The following is a 17,482-nucleotide window of genomic DNA, read 5'->3' on the forward strand; positions in this document are numbered from 1 at the left end:
GGGAGGGGGTAGGATGGAGTGGGAGGGAGATAGTTACACATAAGTTATGGTTGCATCTGTGCTTTGATTGGGAACAGGGTGGGTGGTTTCTGACAAACAGGCATATTGCTTCTGCAGGTGGAATGGAACAGTCAGGCTGGGGCCTGGGCCATTCTTTTTGGGTAGAGGCTATTATCCAATACAGCCTGTCTTAATTCCTTATGACTATTACCCAACATATTATATGCAAAAGGAAACATAAAAAGTATAAATATACATTGGATGCCAATATGTCTGTAGGTGCAAATAACTTACATATTTTGATAATTTTTATTTAATAATAACATTTTTCAATGAGGAAACTGTGATCTAACTAAAATCAAGAGACTCTTGGAGTGTTCTTTCTTTATCCTGGATTTATTTCACCTGAAACCTTATTCATTATGGGAATGTGTCTCAGACACATGTAGATGGGGATCCCGTGTGATTTCCTCTTTGTGGAGAAATGATAAATGTCATTTCTCAACCTAGACATTAGGTTGGTTTGTAGAATCCTGCTCACTTCTATAAACCATCTGAACCCAACAAGGAGAAAACTATTTTGGGTAACTCAATGGTCCAAGATAAGGAGACACCACATGGAACTAACGAGAAGACCAAGCATGATTACAAATAGCCAGATTCTGCATAATTTCCAGCAACTGACTCAGCCTGCACACAAGGAAACAATATGTGTTTATGTATTCCAAGAAGACTTTCTGGTTGTCTGCTGTATTATATTCCAGGGTAGTGCATAATTGTGTTATTTTTACCTCAATAACTTGTTCATAGAAGAAAATATTAATGAATCATAACCCAAATAGAAAATATCTAGGAAAAATGTTTTGCAATGTACAAAGATGAACTGTGCCATCTGTTGTTAACAGAAGCATCTCTGAAATAGATGCGTGGTTCCTTATTACACACACCAGTTGAGACAGCCACAGCTCACTGACAACATGCTGCTGCAAGGGAGCATCCAACAGCACAAGTGCTGGTTGTTTTCGTTGTGTTGTGTTTTGTTTTGTTTTTCCCCTTCTTGTTGTCACTGCTGTTATTGTGGCTTTTCATACTTCAATTTACTTAATGAATTGAGAGCTCCATGCCAGAATAAAAAAAAAAAGAAAAGAAAGTAAAGCATTAACAATATACAATAAAAATTTCCACAAAACAAATAAATCCATTCCCAGCTGATTATGTGTTCTGCACTGGCCTTTCAAAAAACGCCACACACCATCTCCCTCTGTGTACATGCTCTATCAAAGGGGACAAGGGTCAGGGACAGATTAGCCACATTGACATATATGCAATACCACTAAGAAGTTATTGTCTGGCTGCATTCATATGAATCTACCAAAAAGGTGACTTTATATTTCAGCCAATTTTCAAGTTCAAACTTTTCTATGGCTCAAGGAAAAGAATACAGAACTTGATATGTGTTAAGGTTGAAGGTATTTTACAGAAGGCTATGTATTCTGTGTGTTGTCTGTTTACTTACTTCCTGGTTTAAAATACAGATCACACATAAAAATAACACATGTTGATTTCCTGGCTTTCTTTACCATGGAAACCTAAGTTAAATGGCTTTGGATCAATTATAAATGCTATCAGTACACATTGTTTGGTAATTTACAAAACCAGAGAATACTATCAATATTTTTAATGCAAAATTCAGTAAGTGATGATAATCTCTATTTCGACATTTGTGTATCCTCTTTTACCCCTAGATAAATCCATAATAGCTGCTATTATGATGATCACTGAAGAAAAATAATATATAACATTATATTTAAATTTACATCATATCTTTTTGCTCCACTTTATAATAACATACTAACATGAACTCTTTTGTCATGAATGCCGAGTTAATTTCAAGTGCTTATTCTTCTATTATTATCCATCTAAGCCGGTCTAGCCTTAGAAGACATCTCTGATAGAGCTAGAAATAGCTGCTAACTTAAATTGAATAATTTATTTAAAATAAATAGTACATATTCAATAATAGGGGCCATAATTAATAATTTTGCAAATCAGTAATCACTAAAAATTTTAAAAATATGTAAATGAAAAGAAGTATTGATTCATAATAAGCAAATCTCAGTTATGATGCTGTCAGTGAATTTGGAAGCAATAGGCAGCATTTTCAAGGCAAAATTTTTACTACCTAGGACTTTATATAATGCTCCCCCTACAGATGGAAAAAAATACCTTGTTATTCACAAAATAATTAAAGGAAGTGACAGTGGACATTCACAAGAAAATAATGAAATAACATGACTATAGTCTTTTATATATCAGAAATGTAGCAAATCAATCAAAACTAAAACCCTGAAATATCCAAAACCTAAATGTGAAACTGTTCATTATTTTAAAGGCGAATAGTTGAGTAATCCTTAATTTTAACAGCCCTTCCATGATGAACTCAATAGCCAGCTAAAGTTTTGGCCAACTCTCACTTTCACCGATGGACCCAATGACATCAAGACAGTAACAGGACCTGTGTTGTTTCTAAACTTTCTAGGAATCACGGTTTTCTTCTGCTGTAATTTTCAAGAATGTGCTAAGAATGTTTATTTGTACTATTACACGTAGTCTCTTGTTGGCAGTGATGCTGTTTTAAGAGTTGGAAGTCATTTAAGACCTTATTTAATTATTTTACCTTACAAATCTATAGAATCATATCTATCTGTTAGACTTAGGATATATATGTATATTCTTCTGATAAATTATACTAGTATTTGACATGTCCATGATTTGCATCAATATACAACATTCTAAACCATTGGATTAAAAATAACCTTCTTTGTGACTAACAGTTATGGCCTAGAGTTAAGGAGTAGGTTCAATCATCTACCATTTGTTCTACCCTTCCTCTATATTTCTATATCCCTTTTTCTTTATCTTCAGCTCCAATCTCCTTACCTACAAAAGAAAGATAAAGAAAAGAGAGACATCCCTGTGTCCAACCGAGTTTTCTCTCTGTATAAGACCAATAATAACTTATAACCATCTCCCAATTAAAAAAAATAAGCATCTGTAGATCAAGAGAGCAAACAGAAACCTACCCACCAACCCCCCCCCCCCTTAGAGGAACTGGGACATCATTCTTTTAAGGTTTCTTCAGACTGATTTGATTTGTGGTGAATATCTTAGAAGAGGCCAAAAAATTCAGGAAAATGGTTAAGCAAGCCAGGGATTGCATTTGAGGTAGTTTAGTCTTAAAATCAAGTTCAGTTGGCTAGGGGATAAGTTCTTTTTTAGATCAAGATAGATTATTTAAGTTAACAGAGATGAGATATGATAGATATTGATTTTCATTCAGAAATTTAGACCCAAAAAGGTAGGAAAGAGGTTTACTTCAAGCTTGACAAATCCAAATAGCCAAATCAGTATGAATGTAACATTTATATAACTCATGATTATCTCTTGATTCTTCCTGCTGTATATAGTTTATTTATATGTAATAATATACATGTATATGTTAAAAATAAATATAATAATAATAATAATAATAATAATAATGAGATGAAAGTCATAAATACCTGTTTAAGGGTATGTTAGTTATACACAAATTCTTTCTAAAGACTGTATGAAATACAGTCATTTAGTCATTTATGTGTGAGTTGTAAGCACAAATTGAGTGCAGCCAGAGCACACATTCACTGGGCCCTCTAAAAAAAATTTCTGATTTCACGTAAACTGTCCAATATCACAAAATCTAAAATATTTTGTAGGGCTTAGCTTTCTGAAGATGGATTTATAAACTTAGTTTATCACCCGTACACATTGTATAGTCATCATGGTTGTGTATGAAAAGGGAGCCTCCAGGTCAGAAAAACCTGTAAAAGAGACATGTAACATGTAATGGTAGAAAATCAGTACCTAGGGTTCAAACTAACAGTGTCGTGTAGGAATTGGACAATACTGAGTTTCTAGAAAGCATGTTTAAAAACCTGATGGCCTACAACCATCCGTCTAGTATATTGGATTCGTACATCACTTTCCTCAGTTTAGGAAATAAGAATCATGATAGAGACCAAAGCACACGTTCAGAAAAATCAAATTAAATTGAAGCTTAAAATCTCTGGTAGTCTGGCCATAGTAGGGACTCAAAATGTTGATAGCTATTATTTTTTCATTTCTTAACACAATTACTTAAGTTCTGAAATCTCAACTATCTTCCAAAACTTCAAACCCATAAATTGTGGAGGCTGATGCAAAAATTTATCATGAGACCAACATTCCTCATGTGTAACTGAAAGAAAGGCACGATGCCTGGGAGGCACCTGGGTAGCTAGGGTGACAATACATTTTAAGGGGCCCAATTTAGTACAATTGGCCTGAGAAAACTTGCTTTCTGGTTAAATTATTAATTATTGTGCAAAGAACATGCAGATGTCATATTTCTTCTTAGGAACTTAATTTTAACTTAATTTAATTTAATTATAGGTAAAAACAAACGGCCCTGATTTATGACAACTTGCCTTTGGTTTTTAACTTTTCAACGATGTAAAAGTAATTGTCATTCTACCGCAATTCTATTTTGAGGTTTTATATTTCCCTGAGCCCATACTGTGTCACATGACTATCTTGGTGCTGATAAATAGCAGAGAGCATGTCCCTGTCAGTAATGTGGCCCCAAAGTAAGATACAGCTGCTAACGGATGCTCTAGCGTGGTGTTGCTGAGCTGTGGTGAATATATTATACATGCTATGTTTAAAACCAAGATTTTTCTTGTTGCAATTTGTTGGTTGTGACCCATTTTATGTTGCAGCCCAGACTGGCTGGCAATTGCTAATCTTTGTACTCCTGCCCTCCTCCATAATGCTGAGATTACAGCATTTGCCCCCACGCCCTCCCATGCCGTCTGTTTGAAATGTTATTATTTGATATATTTTTAAAATCTTCATTATAATTCATCACTAAAATTATAACCTACTGTGGGAAACAAAAACATTAATAAAGTAACTTAAATGTATTTGTAAATTAATTTTTGAAAGAAGTCATCTTAACTATTTCCTAAAATAAATGCTAGTAATTATAGTTTAACATTACAAATACCCAAAAGACTCTCACAAAGAGACAGAAACATCTTGGCTTTGTTAGAGTATAATATATCTCTCTAATTGAGTTATTTTAGTTATTCAGAAATTTTTATATAGAGAAACAATAATCTATAAATGTTTATAAAATGGGTTAAATATAATATGAACACAATTTAAAGCTAATTAAGTAGCTATCACATTATTTTTATGTTAAATTAACTAATCATTGAGATGCCTAGGATACACCCTACCTCATAAAATGCAATCAATAGATGTGCCTGTGCTTAAATTATTCTGGGCAAGTTTTCTAATCTTTAAACTATCATCTTGGGACAATGAAATAATTGGAATTACATAAAGGAGCATTCAAGAATGTGAAGAACGAGCTTTGATTCTCACCCTTCAGTTGGGTTTGACTGTTTTAGAGGTACTGGCTTTGTTCAGGGTTTCAAAGGCTCTTTGTTCAAAAGTATGCCCTGATTTTGTTTTCATTTTCCTAACGCTACAATTTTAACTATGCCATATCAGCTTTGATCTAGGTTGAAAGTTTTGAGCTGCATGTAGACATCTTTTTCCCTATTCCATTTTTTTCTCTTTCTATTTTTAGTATTGCTTAGTAATGACATTTCACCTGGTTGTCACAGAAGTCTGTTCTGAATGAGTAATACATGATGCTTTTCCTCCTAAAAACATCATTGAAGAGACTTTACATGCCTTTCTTCTATATACTAGAATGTTTCCTAGACTCTGGCTGCACAAGTACTTCACATCCCTCCAGACAGCTGTCTCTCACTCAGAGACTCACTACCTGCCAGGAAGAGCAAAGCTATGGGCAGGCTTAGTGCTGTCTACGTCTGTGGCTCGTCACAGCTTCTGGTTTTGTCACATGTATTATAATGAAGTAACTCCTGCTGAAGGAAATAAAAATGAGGAATATGAAGGAATTGTTTTTAAGACATTCAAATGTAGTTCAGAGCAGCTCACCACACAAGTTAATGCCTTTTCTTTTTGGGAGTGGAGAAAAAGCTCAGTGGCTAAGAAACATTTTCTGGCAGAAGAATGAGTTAAGATAAAACATCCACAACCACCTGTAACTTCAGTTCCAAGAGCTCCAACATCATCTGGCCTCCACAAACCACCTACACATGTATGGCAATCACACATGCATACATGTACACACACACACACACACACACACACACACACACACACACACATGCTTTATCAAATTTAAACATTGTTATTTAGTTGTTAAGAAATTTAAATAGTAATAAGTGTATGTTTCATTCTAGTAATTTTCTTCATCCTCTGCTCTCTCATTATTTTAAGACTACAGCATAAAAAGGTTAGGCTCAATGGCCACGAATGTGAGCAAAGCAATATGTACACAAGAGATTTGAACATATTTTATAAAGTCCATTCAAAACTGCAGCCTTGGAAGTCTAGTCAGTAAATCCAATGGAGCCCATGCTGAGTTAATGAGCAGAAATTGTGGTCAAGAGAACAAATTGTTTAATCACTTTACATCAAAAAAAAACCAAAAACAAAAAAGATTGAGAAAATTTTCCAGTACAAGCATGGTTTTCTCAGACACAACAAAGAAATATTTTAGTACAAAGGAGAAAAGCAATGGGCATGTCAGAAAAGACATGGAAGTCACCCTAGCATCTCCCAAAGGAGGTGTTGACTTACATAGAAACTCTGTATCCTAAATAAGATGGAGGGTTCCATAGTATCATAATAGAGCAGGTAGGGTCAGATTTGGAGAGACTGGGACTTAGCGTCCCATGTCTGACTAGTACTGAATATGCTGAAAGAATATATAAAATACCTGGAAAGAGGCTATTAAACCTACAGGATCTGTGGTTAGCCTAAGAAGTTTATAGATTGAATAACAGGGGCCAAGGCAGGCCCAGCTACATAAAGAAATTGATTCTGCATACTAAAACAGGAGGTCAAAATGCAGATGAAGTGGACTGGGTCTTAGAGCAGTGGTTCTCAACATGTGGGTCATAACCCTCTTGGGCTCACATATCAGGTATCCTGCATATCAGATATTTATATTACAATTCTTAATAACAGCAAAATGACAGTTATAAAGTAGCAACAAACTAATTTTATGGTTGGAGGGTCAGCCACACATGAGTTATATTAAAGGTTTGCATCATTTCAAAGATTAGAGAAGAACACTGGAAAAGTAGAAATGGCCTCAAGAGGAACTTATGTTACCTCTATTCCTGCCTCAACTCACCTCTCCATGGGGAACTCAGCCCTCAGCACTGCACAGCTCACTATATTACTTGAGTTTATCAATTCCATTTTGTTTCATGAGACAGGACCTCTCTGTGTTGCTTTGACTGCTCTGGACTTGCTTTGTAGGCCAGGCTAGCCTCGAACTCACAACAATCCTCCTATCTCAACCTCCCTAGGTTCAGGAATAAAAACATGCACTGCCAAGCCCAGCTCAATTACAGGTCTTAAATCTATTGTTTAATTTGGCATGGAAGGAGTTAATTATATGCTATCAAGATTTGGGTGAAAATTATATTTAGAAACTAAAGAATATTCCTATTTAAGGAGCAGCAATTTGTGACAGAAGCCACACTCTCTATCTCTGAGCATAACCTTCTAGTTCTCCTCAATTTTATGATGTGATTTTCTTTTCTGAGGCTCAAACTGTGGGACCAAAATTTTCAGGTATTACTCACATGTAAGGTAGATTATGTCAGTAGCCAGATTATTATGTTTATTATACCTTTGTCAGATAGTGGAAGAGACTAACTGAAGCACACAGTGTTAACACCAGTTACTAGTTTGTGTCTGCTAAGCTGATTTATTTATACCAAGGCAGCCATCACCTTTGAATTCTAGCTTAACTATGGATCCCTGATGCTTTCCAAACAGCACTTTCATTGCAGGCTGATGCCTATTGAAAGCCATAGATGATGTCAACTTGACAGTGACCTATGAAATTTATGACAATGGAAATGCAGTGAACAGAGGTAAATGTTGCCCTCATACCTCAGGAGATGACAGAAATTTTAATCAGCAAATTTTGATACTTTCTATTTAGAGGCTAGGCATAAATCCGTCCATCAAAATGGAGTTGGCTTTTGTGGAATGCTGCTTAACTCTAATACAAAAATGATAGTCAAGATTTCAAAAAAATTCTGACTGACAAAAAAATGAATAAACATCCATATATTATCTGGAGAAGACCTTGCCAGTAGTAAAAATTATGAGCATATGAGCAAAGTTTTATATAGAACTTATTTCCAACAGTTTATGAAAAGTAACTCTTATTAAGAAGAGTTCCTACAAAACTCTTTATTTACAGGAGGGAGCCAAAATAATAGTGCTTTTAAAATCCATGCCATTTATCTTTTATCTGGGACTATAAAAATGTAGCACTTTACATAGTTTTAAAAATGAATAAAACTCAAGTACAGTGTTAGGTGAAATAAGCCAGTCCCATAAAACAAATGTTGGATCTTTTCTCTCATATGTAAAAGTTGGAATATACATGAGAACGAGGCACAGGAGGATGAAAGAGAGTGGATAGGAAAGAGTGGCAAGATGAGTGAACGCACTTAAAGCACACGAGTGATGGAAACACCACCATGAAAACACTAACTCTGTATCATTGCTGTATGTTAACGACGGAAAAGGAAATGACCTGCAGCCATAAATCAATCACATCTTAGAGACTTACTCTGTGGGTATTCATAAGAATGTATGATTTAGGCTCTGTAATGTCTGTATTTTTAAAAACCGAAATTATATTCCCTTGCAGAATGACTGGGGGATACAAATAGCAGTTCTTATGGTAGGGAGTTCCATTCTTTCTCTCAGCCAGTCACATTAAAACAAGAGGAATGATGTGTGTATGTGCCCTATATTCACTAAAGCACCCTAGATTTCCTTTCAGCTCTCTTCATCCATCCTTTTCAGTGAAGTTCATGAGAGTGCTGTTAGAGATTCACCATCCAGATGGAACGAGAAAAAAAAAATGGCAGCATGATTTCATTTCCCACTTTCAGTTTTAAGTGTGTTGCAGACTTTTTTTTTTTTGCCTAATTTGCTTAAAATACCTAATTTTGTTCCTTTGAAAATTAAAAGAAGCATTTAACGTGTTTTTTCCTCCTGAGACCTTTTCAGCAATAGCTATTTAATTATCCCTTGTGGTAAAAATTAAATAAATAAATAAAATCACAGTTTTTAATTAAAAAAAAAGGCCACATTGGGAGGACTTTAGGGCATCAGCCAGTTCTAAGTTATATGAAAGGAACATATCTATTAGGGAAAAGGAAATGGATTTTTAAATCGACATGAAAAAGCATTTTAACACATGAGCTCCTCAGTACACAGAAGGGACACCCTGGGGCTGTTGTGTGTATTTATGGTCTGGATGCCTTGTTTCCAACCATTTGGTGGTTTTATCCTCAATAAGTGGGTATAATTATGCATTCATGTGTATATGAAAACAAATGCTTAGTTTCCCATTTGTATATTTTGCACCAGCTAGCTGATGTGCAATACATAGTATTCAATTGCTTATGTTTCCAACTACTGAAACATATACTTTCATCACAGCTTTAAATTAAAGGCTTGGAGCCAAAGGTATTGCTTTTTAAATACACATATGAAGTCATATACCTTGCAGTTTATAACAACATCAACGTAGCCACACTAACTGGTATACTTGGACCAAAACCTTTGTTTTATCAACAGAATACCTATGGTCTCCTTCTGAATGAACTACAAGCAGGAGTGTAGTAAGCTTACATGTGCAGAAAACTGTACCTTTTTTCAACTTTTCTCTTGATAATATTAAAACATTTGCTTTTACACATTTATCTGAAAGATTTAAGTTGATTTCATCTACCTTCTGAAATAAATACACCTTTGCCTTAAACTCATACACATAAAACTTAAAGATAGTAGGAGATTTGCCATTTACAAATAGTTTTTTTGGAGAAAATTTGGCCTTTAGAGACATTTTCTGGATAGCCTATGACTTCATATTTATACATTATTTACTTATCCTTGTACCATGTTCTATGTTTCCTATGTTTGAATATTCCTGTCACTGAGTAGGGAGTTCACTTTTTAAAGCTGTAACATTTTTTATTGCTGTGCAAACTTGGACCCATCAATAGGGCTATATACTTTCAAGATAGAATTTTACAAATGTGTTTCTGCATGTTTTATGTAAACAGACACACTTTGACATTTTACCATAGCCAATTTTTTCCAAGTTCATTTGCCCAGCAAACTTCCTTAAAGAATAATTTTCCCTTTTCAAGTAGAGAGAAGATTTGATGCCCAGAAGAATAAACATATAAATATTGGGCAGGTTTGATTGCTGTCAGTTACATGATGTAAGAATTTTAAAGCTCAGGGTCCCTCAGATGCACTAAGGCATATGTGCCATCAGCCTGGTGATGTGCTAGCCTGTGATGTGGAGCTAACAGAAACCAAGGCTATCATAGATATCTACTGTCTCATACATCTACCTACTCCATGTATCCCAGCCTCCAGTGTGAATCCATATAGTTACAGTCTCATTTGTTAGTGAGGTGGAGTCACACTCATTTCATTTCCTTGACACAAGTTATGACATTCTTAAAGTTTTATAGCTGCACCAAACTTTAATACTGTTACATTTTTAATGCTTTAGTCTATCTGATTATATGTAATAATGTAGAATTAATTTCTATTTCATTGATTCATTGTGAGGAGTTATATTTTCCTAATTAATTAGCTATTGGGGTTTCTTCATCTGTGAAATGCCTATTATCTGAATCATTTTGCTACTGAATTCTGCATCTTGTTTACTTATAAGAATTTTAATATATTAAAGTTTTCTCTGGAACAAAAAGTTATTAAAAGCTCAGGTTTGTTTACACATCCCTTTTTAATAGGAATGTTAATGACATCAACCCTTTAAAATAGGCAATTTTATTAACTTTTGGAGAGATTTGTTCATATTTACCCCTACCTCTCCTGCGAAATCCTCTAAAATTTCCACCTCGCCCTACTCCTTCCAACTTTTTGTCTTCGTTAAAAATACCCAACAGAGTCCAGTTGGTGCTGCCCAAATGTTCATGGGTGTGGTGCTTAACTATCAGAGGTTACAACCTTACAGAACAGACTTGCTCTCATTCTCCTAGAAGCTACCAACTGTCCATAGCTCCCCTGTCTGTGGTGGGCTTTTACAGTCTTGGATTCCCCTTCTTCAATGGGCTCAGAGTCTTGAAAAAGGAACAGAACACACAGATGCACTATGAGTGGCTGAGTAATCCTTTAACACTTTTTCTCTGCACTTTGATCTGTCGTGAGCTTCTGCTTTAACCATAGTCATATTTACATTTTTCTTTTATCTTTTTATTATTCCTTTGTATTTATTAAATTTTAATATTACTATATCGTTTTTCTTTCCTCTTTCCAACTCCTCCCTTATATCTGCACCCTTTATCTTGCTCTGACTCATGGCCTCTAGCTTCCTTTTTATTGAAGGTTGTTACATTTGTGTGTAGTATTTATTTATGTATTTCTAAGTATGGAAATTCCATGTGATCTCTATGTACTATAATGTAAATTGTATGTATATGTTTTTCCAGCGCTAAGCATTTGGTGCTGTATTACCAAGTGATGTACTATTCTTGACATTCTCAGTGTGTCTTAGTTGCCTGTAGTTCTTTGTCTCTTGGTGTCACCCTGGTTTGGGTCTTGTTTTGGCAGCCATGTTGATGAGACTTCATGGCTCTAGCTTCTCTGACATTTTTTAGGAAATGAAATCTCACAGTAGACATTATATTTTGTCCTTTAAAGTTAAGCATTTGCGCTTCCAGAGACTGAATATTTGGTAAGCATTTATACCTACTTTCAGTCTGTACAGAAACCTTTTCAAGAGCAGATTATTTTCTCTCTTATATGAATAGAGCACAAGGGTTGCATATGAGATAGCCTTCTTTTAATTTGACTGATCTGTTTGTTGTTTGTAAGACAAAATTAATTAAAACACTAACAGCATGCATATTGGATATTTCCATTTCTAAAAGTTTAACAGGAACAGTACAAAAACAGTAGGAGTCCAAGTTATATAGATAGGCCAACCCACCTTTAGAGAACAAAAACACATGTTTGTGAATGCATGCACACATACACATATAGGCACACATATATAGTATATGTATAATATGTACACAAATATGTGTACATATAAATGATTCATGCATATATTTGTAGAGAAACATGAAAGAAAATTACCATGAGAAATTGTGAAGAAGCAGAAATCCACAATCCATATTAGTAAGTGGAATTCCTACTCAAACAATTGTCGCCCTCAGCTGTTCACCATCAAGACAAACTTGAACTTTGATTCTTAACACTTTGACGCAAACAAAAATAGAACCTAAGACCGATGGACTAGGGAATTTTTTCCACCTTTATCTGGATTATCAAAGGGTTTCACAGTCAAAGGAAAAGTGAATGGCACTTTTTAATGCCCTTAGGATCATGTCAGACCAAAGGTATGTATCTGAAAGACTATTTCTTTGCCTTCAGCCCCAAACAGTCCTCTGAAGGAGAATGTTAAGTTATATGATCAGCACAGGGGAAAAAATAACTAAACATATGAAGGACATATATTACCATAAGCAAGAGTATACTTAGTATATTTCAGATATGGACAGTAACAAACATTATTTTAAATAAACTATGTCTATTACCTATCATATGTCTAGCATCTATATTATTGGATTAAGAAAAAACACAGGAGAATTAGATAATGCAGCAAAATAAGTAAAAATGAAACAAAACATACTTTGCAATAGTAAATCATCCTATCATTTCTATCAAGAACTCTAATGAATTAGATGCAATAACTTAATTAACAAAAATTTAAACTGTTAGTAGAAGACATTCATGTGAGTCAGAAATACAGAGAGATGGTATGTGATGAGGGACTATGAAATATATATATATATACATTTATATATATGTTTGTGTATATATATGTGTATATATATATATATACATATACATACATGGGGAGAGGAAATGACAGAACTTGAGAGATTGAGAGAAAGAGAGAAAGACTAGCTGGTTCCATATCTATGTTGACAAGTCCCCAGTCACAATTACTAAATGTTGGGTTGTTTGTTTGTTTGTTTTTTTATACTTGTGAATAGGTAATTTCAGTATTTTTTCTCATTTTAATTCTAAACAATTTCAGTATGTGAACATTATTAATAAAGAATCTTATCAATTTTTGCTTAGTTTAGTTGTATGTTCAATCAAGTTCTAGCCTATTAATAGTTTCACTATTAGGGTGGAAGTTTGTTCAGTTTCTCCATCTAAAGGAAACTTATTCTTCAGCAGAATTTCTAATGTTGAATTCCTGACTACTGAAGTGTTGGGGGACAAATGATACTGGAAGTGGCATTACAAAAATTAATGAATTTGTTCCATGTATGAGTAGTTTTCCTATCTTAATTTCACTTCTAGATTAATTTTGAATTTTAAAATTCAATTTGAACACTGAAGACAATTACTTGAAAATATCTTTAAAAAAATATCTGGAAGAGTCTTTAATAAAAATCATATGGTTAGTTACTAATTTATACAATGTGTAAAAATATCTGAGCAAGGCTGGAGGATGTACTTCAGAAAAAGATTACTTGCTATCCTGTGTGAGGCCCTGAGTTCAGTACCTAGTTCCCCTCCCCGAAATATTCATAAACTTATCTGAGTATCATGTGTTCACTGTAGGGTGCTGTGTGACACTCATCCCTTTTCTAGCTGGCTACAGTCAGGTTTTAAACCCCTTTGTTCAACTGGAAGAACTTATTTCAAGGTCACTGACATGCCCATCTTCCTGAATCCAATGGCAGATACCTCACCTTCATCTCACTTATTACCAAGCATCTTTCTCACCATGCTGCCCTCGGATGACTTAGCTATGGATCTCTCCCACTGATATTTGGTGTGTCACTCTTGATCTCTTTCTAACTTAAAATTTTAAATTGCACCTATGACTTTTGGAAATCATTTTATAGTGAGTTTAATTTCAGTCTTCATTTCATCTCTGTTTTCAATGGACTTAAAGAGTTAAGAAAATAGTCGTGTCTGTGTTATAACTAATATCTGTAATTCTTTCTGGAAACTCTTCAGTATAAAGTACATATGCTTGATGATGTGGTAAAGAAGTTACAGCTGTTCAAAAATCTAGTAAACCATCAATAATTTATGTAAGACGTTATTACATGCACCCTTCTTTAAACATCAAATGGTGGTTTTCGAATGGTCTAACTCTCAATGTGAAATGACTCATTGAAACTCTACAATAAAGTTTATTACACTTTCAAACCGAATACAATAATTTTTATTTCAGGCTGGACAGCAACGATGGTGGGAACAAGAGATTAAAATAAATGGTAATATTCAAAAAGGAGAACTAATTACATATAACTTGACTGAACTAATTAAACCAGAGGCCTATGAAGTCCGACTGACTCCTCTCACTAAATTTGGTGAAGGAGATTCAACAATTCGTGTAATTAAATATACTGGTAAGTAGTTCTTTTTTTACTTTACAAACATTTATTTGTGTATGGAATTATGTGGAGTAATTATTCTTAAAGTATCCACAAATAAAAATTAGCATATTCTGCAGATTGGTAAGGATGAGATGAAAACAATCAAACAAATAATTTAAAACATCTTAATCATCACAAAAACTAATATAAAGTTACAAAGGTAAAGATATTGAACAAGCCCTCAGTGAAAACTGAGCCCCTGGGTCAGGTCAAAAACTTCCCTTTGTTTTCACTGTTACCTCAATCTATGTTTTCAATGTTTTTGTTTTGTTATGTTTGTTTGTTTGTTTTTCTGTTCACTCTTCTTTCCTTTCCTTTCTTTTTTTCTTTTCCTTCCTTCCTAACTTCCTTCCTTCTTTCCTTCCTATTTTTTCTGTATTTTTGTTTAAAACTTCTGCCATTAAAGTTTTGGCCTTAAGACCTATTTTTATGTGATTTTAAATAAGATTTTCATGGTAGCTTTAAGGTTTTAGAAAATTGAGATGTATGGAGAATCCTGTCCTCAGATGAAGTTACTCAATATCTCACAATCGAGTGCTTTTTTAGACTAATAAATATTGATATAATCATGAGTCAATATTTTACATTGGGTATCATTGTGTCTGTAATACTATTAATATGGAGTTTGGAAGCTGCTCAATATATAGCTCACCATTTCTCCAGTATTTTATTATAAAGCTAATGTGCTTCACTGCTGTAAAATCCTGCAGTCTAGAACTGTCTGCCCTGTCCTCTTTAACACTGGTAGCTCCAAACTTATTAATGTCTCTGGGGTTTCTCCTTTATCAGGATGGTAAGTAGTCAGAAACAGCAGGAAGCTTTCAGAACCACTTATTTTACTTAACAATACAATTAAGCTTTGAAGTGTCTTTTGTAATCTGACAGCATGTTTCTCTTTATGGTTGGCCCAGTGACAAAACCCACATCACTGTTTTTTCAAGTGTTGGAGGACATCCTGTTTTTTTGTTTGTTTGTTTGTTTGTTTTTTGTTTTTTGTTTTGTTTTGTTTTTTTTGTAATGGTGGTGATAGCCATATGGTTGATTTTTTTCAGGTTGCTAATATTTAATGGGTGTGTGTGTGTGTGTTTGTTAGTAATAGATTGCTTTTATAAAGTATATCTAGAAAATACTTCTTCACTATTTCAATGTCACAGTGAATAAAAGTAGAAGTTTGAATTTGAATTAAAAGTTGATTCAGATCTGATTTCTAGAACTGATGGCTCAAAGGGAGTGATGCAATTAAATGTAATTGTTCTCTGAATGTATACTAACAAGATTGGTATTGTATTGTTTGACATTTTTATGACATTCAAAGCTATAATAGTCAGTAAAGATCCCTTCCTTCAAAACTGCAAAGCACTTTTCTTCAGGATGAATGAAATTGCTACTTAAATGCTGTTGAATATTTCACCTTTGTATTAACTATTTTCCCTCTGGCTTTTATGTTATCTCTTCCTATCTAAGGTTTACACTTTCAGTGCCTAATTTATAAGACTGTAACTTCTTTGATGATGGAGGCATTAGGAATCATGCATTAGCATTCATTACTTACAGAAATGACTATATTCAGACCCAGAAAGTTTTGATTTCTTGCAAAGTTAAGCAACTGTGGTAACTGAAACTCTGGATGGGCTTAGGGTCCACCTCTCTGTAACAGAGGATCTTTGGATCTTTATCAAATGTTTGGGAGATTATTACTTTCCCTAATAAGCTACAAAAATAAAAGTAAGCCCAGTATTCTTTATTGAAAAATGGTATGTGATAAACTGAAATTTTGAAAAACATGTAGAAAATAGCTATCATTTTCAGTTCTAAGTTTTGAACACTTTCATAATGTTCTTAAGTATATATACTAAAACATTAAGCATTGTAACTTAAATCAACTTCTATTAGCCTATTGAATAATTTCTTGCATTTCTTAATTCATCTAGATTACAGATTGTTTTACCAACAGCCTCTGTGTGATTTCTGGGTTTGTTCTGGGTAAGATATAAAGGGTTAGCAATGTCATTCCTTGGAAAATGAATGACTTCCCTATGCTCCTTAACATGGATGCTGTGGTACTTTGAAGTTCTTAGTAAATTGCACTCTGTCCCACAGAACAAAATGGATTGCAGACACATTTTTTCACTGCCATCATGAGGCTTAAAAGAAACAACGAGACTCCAAGTAGACCAATTATACTTCTATTTACAAATGATATTGAAGCTTTGCTAACATTATTCTTTCTTTTTTCCAGCACCTGTAAATCCTCATTTGAGTAAGTACATAATTTTGATTTGAAAAATCATATTATTGCATAAGGAAGAAAAATGGATTTTATATAAATAGACAAAAATTAGATAAAGATTGTTCCTACTTGATATAAAACAATGATTTTAAAATTGTCACTGTATAATAACTTCAGTGACTATGGTATAAAAACAAATAATTTAATACTGATAATTGATGTTCATACTGTTAACTAAATAAGGAAATATGGAGTCATTTCTGCAAACTGACTACCATTCATTGTTCTGTAACTAAGCAGTTCATTTTTCTTTTCTGTGGGGTATCATTTCAGTGTTTCATTTTGTTGTCATGTTTCTTTGATTTGATTCTTGGGTTTGTTGTCTTTTCCTCATAAATATAAAGGTTACTTACTAAAGCCATTTATTATAAAATAATTATTTCTGTTAATGAACGTCTATGTATAATTGTATATAGGGTGTGCATGTTGGAGTACAAATGTGATATTTTACATCTGTGGATGTCAGAGAACAACTTTCAGGACTCAGTCCTCAGCTTCAACAGTAGAATTCTGAGTTTCAGTTGAG

At 33.9% G+C, this 17,482-nt stretch overlaps 1 protein-coding gene across 2 annotated transcripts in view; it reads left to right on the forward strand.

The window, feature by feature from the left end:
• Positions 1–17,482, forward strand: part of MDGA2 (MAM domain containing glycosylphosphatidylinositol anchor 2) — a 771,250-nt gene that overhangs the window by 714,868 nt on the left and 38,900 nt on the right. For both annotated transcript variants that reach the window (XM_084793705.1, XM_084793706.1), the window contains 2 exons: positions 14,462–14,639; positions 16,906–16,926. In XM_084793705.1, the coding sequence (XP_084649831.1) occupies positions 14,462–14,639; positions 16,906–16,926 (199 nt within the window). The remainder of the gene's footprint in view (positions 1–14,461; positions 14,640–16,905; positions 16,927–17,482) is intronic.

The sequence above is a fragment of the Acomys minous genome (genome assembly GCF_964271855.1).
Source record: "Acomys minous genome assembly, chromosome: 8".
NCBI lineage: Eukaryota > Metazoa > Chordata > Mammalia > Rodentia > Muridae > Acomys > Acomys minous.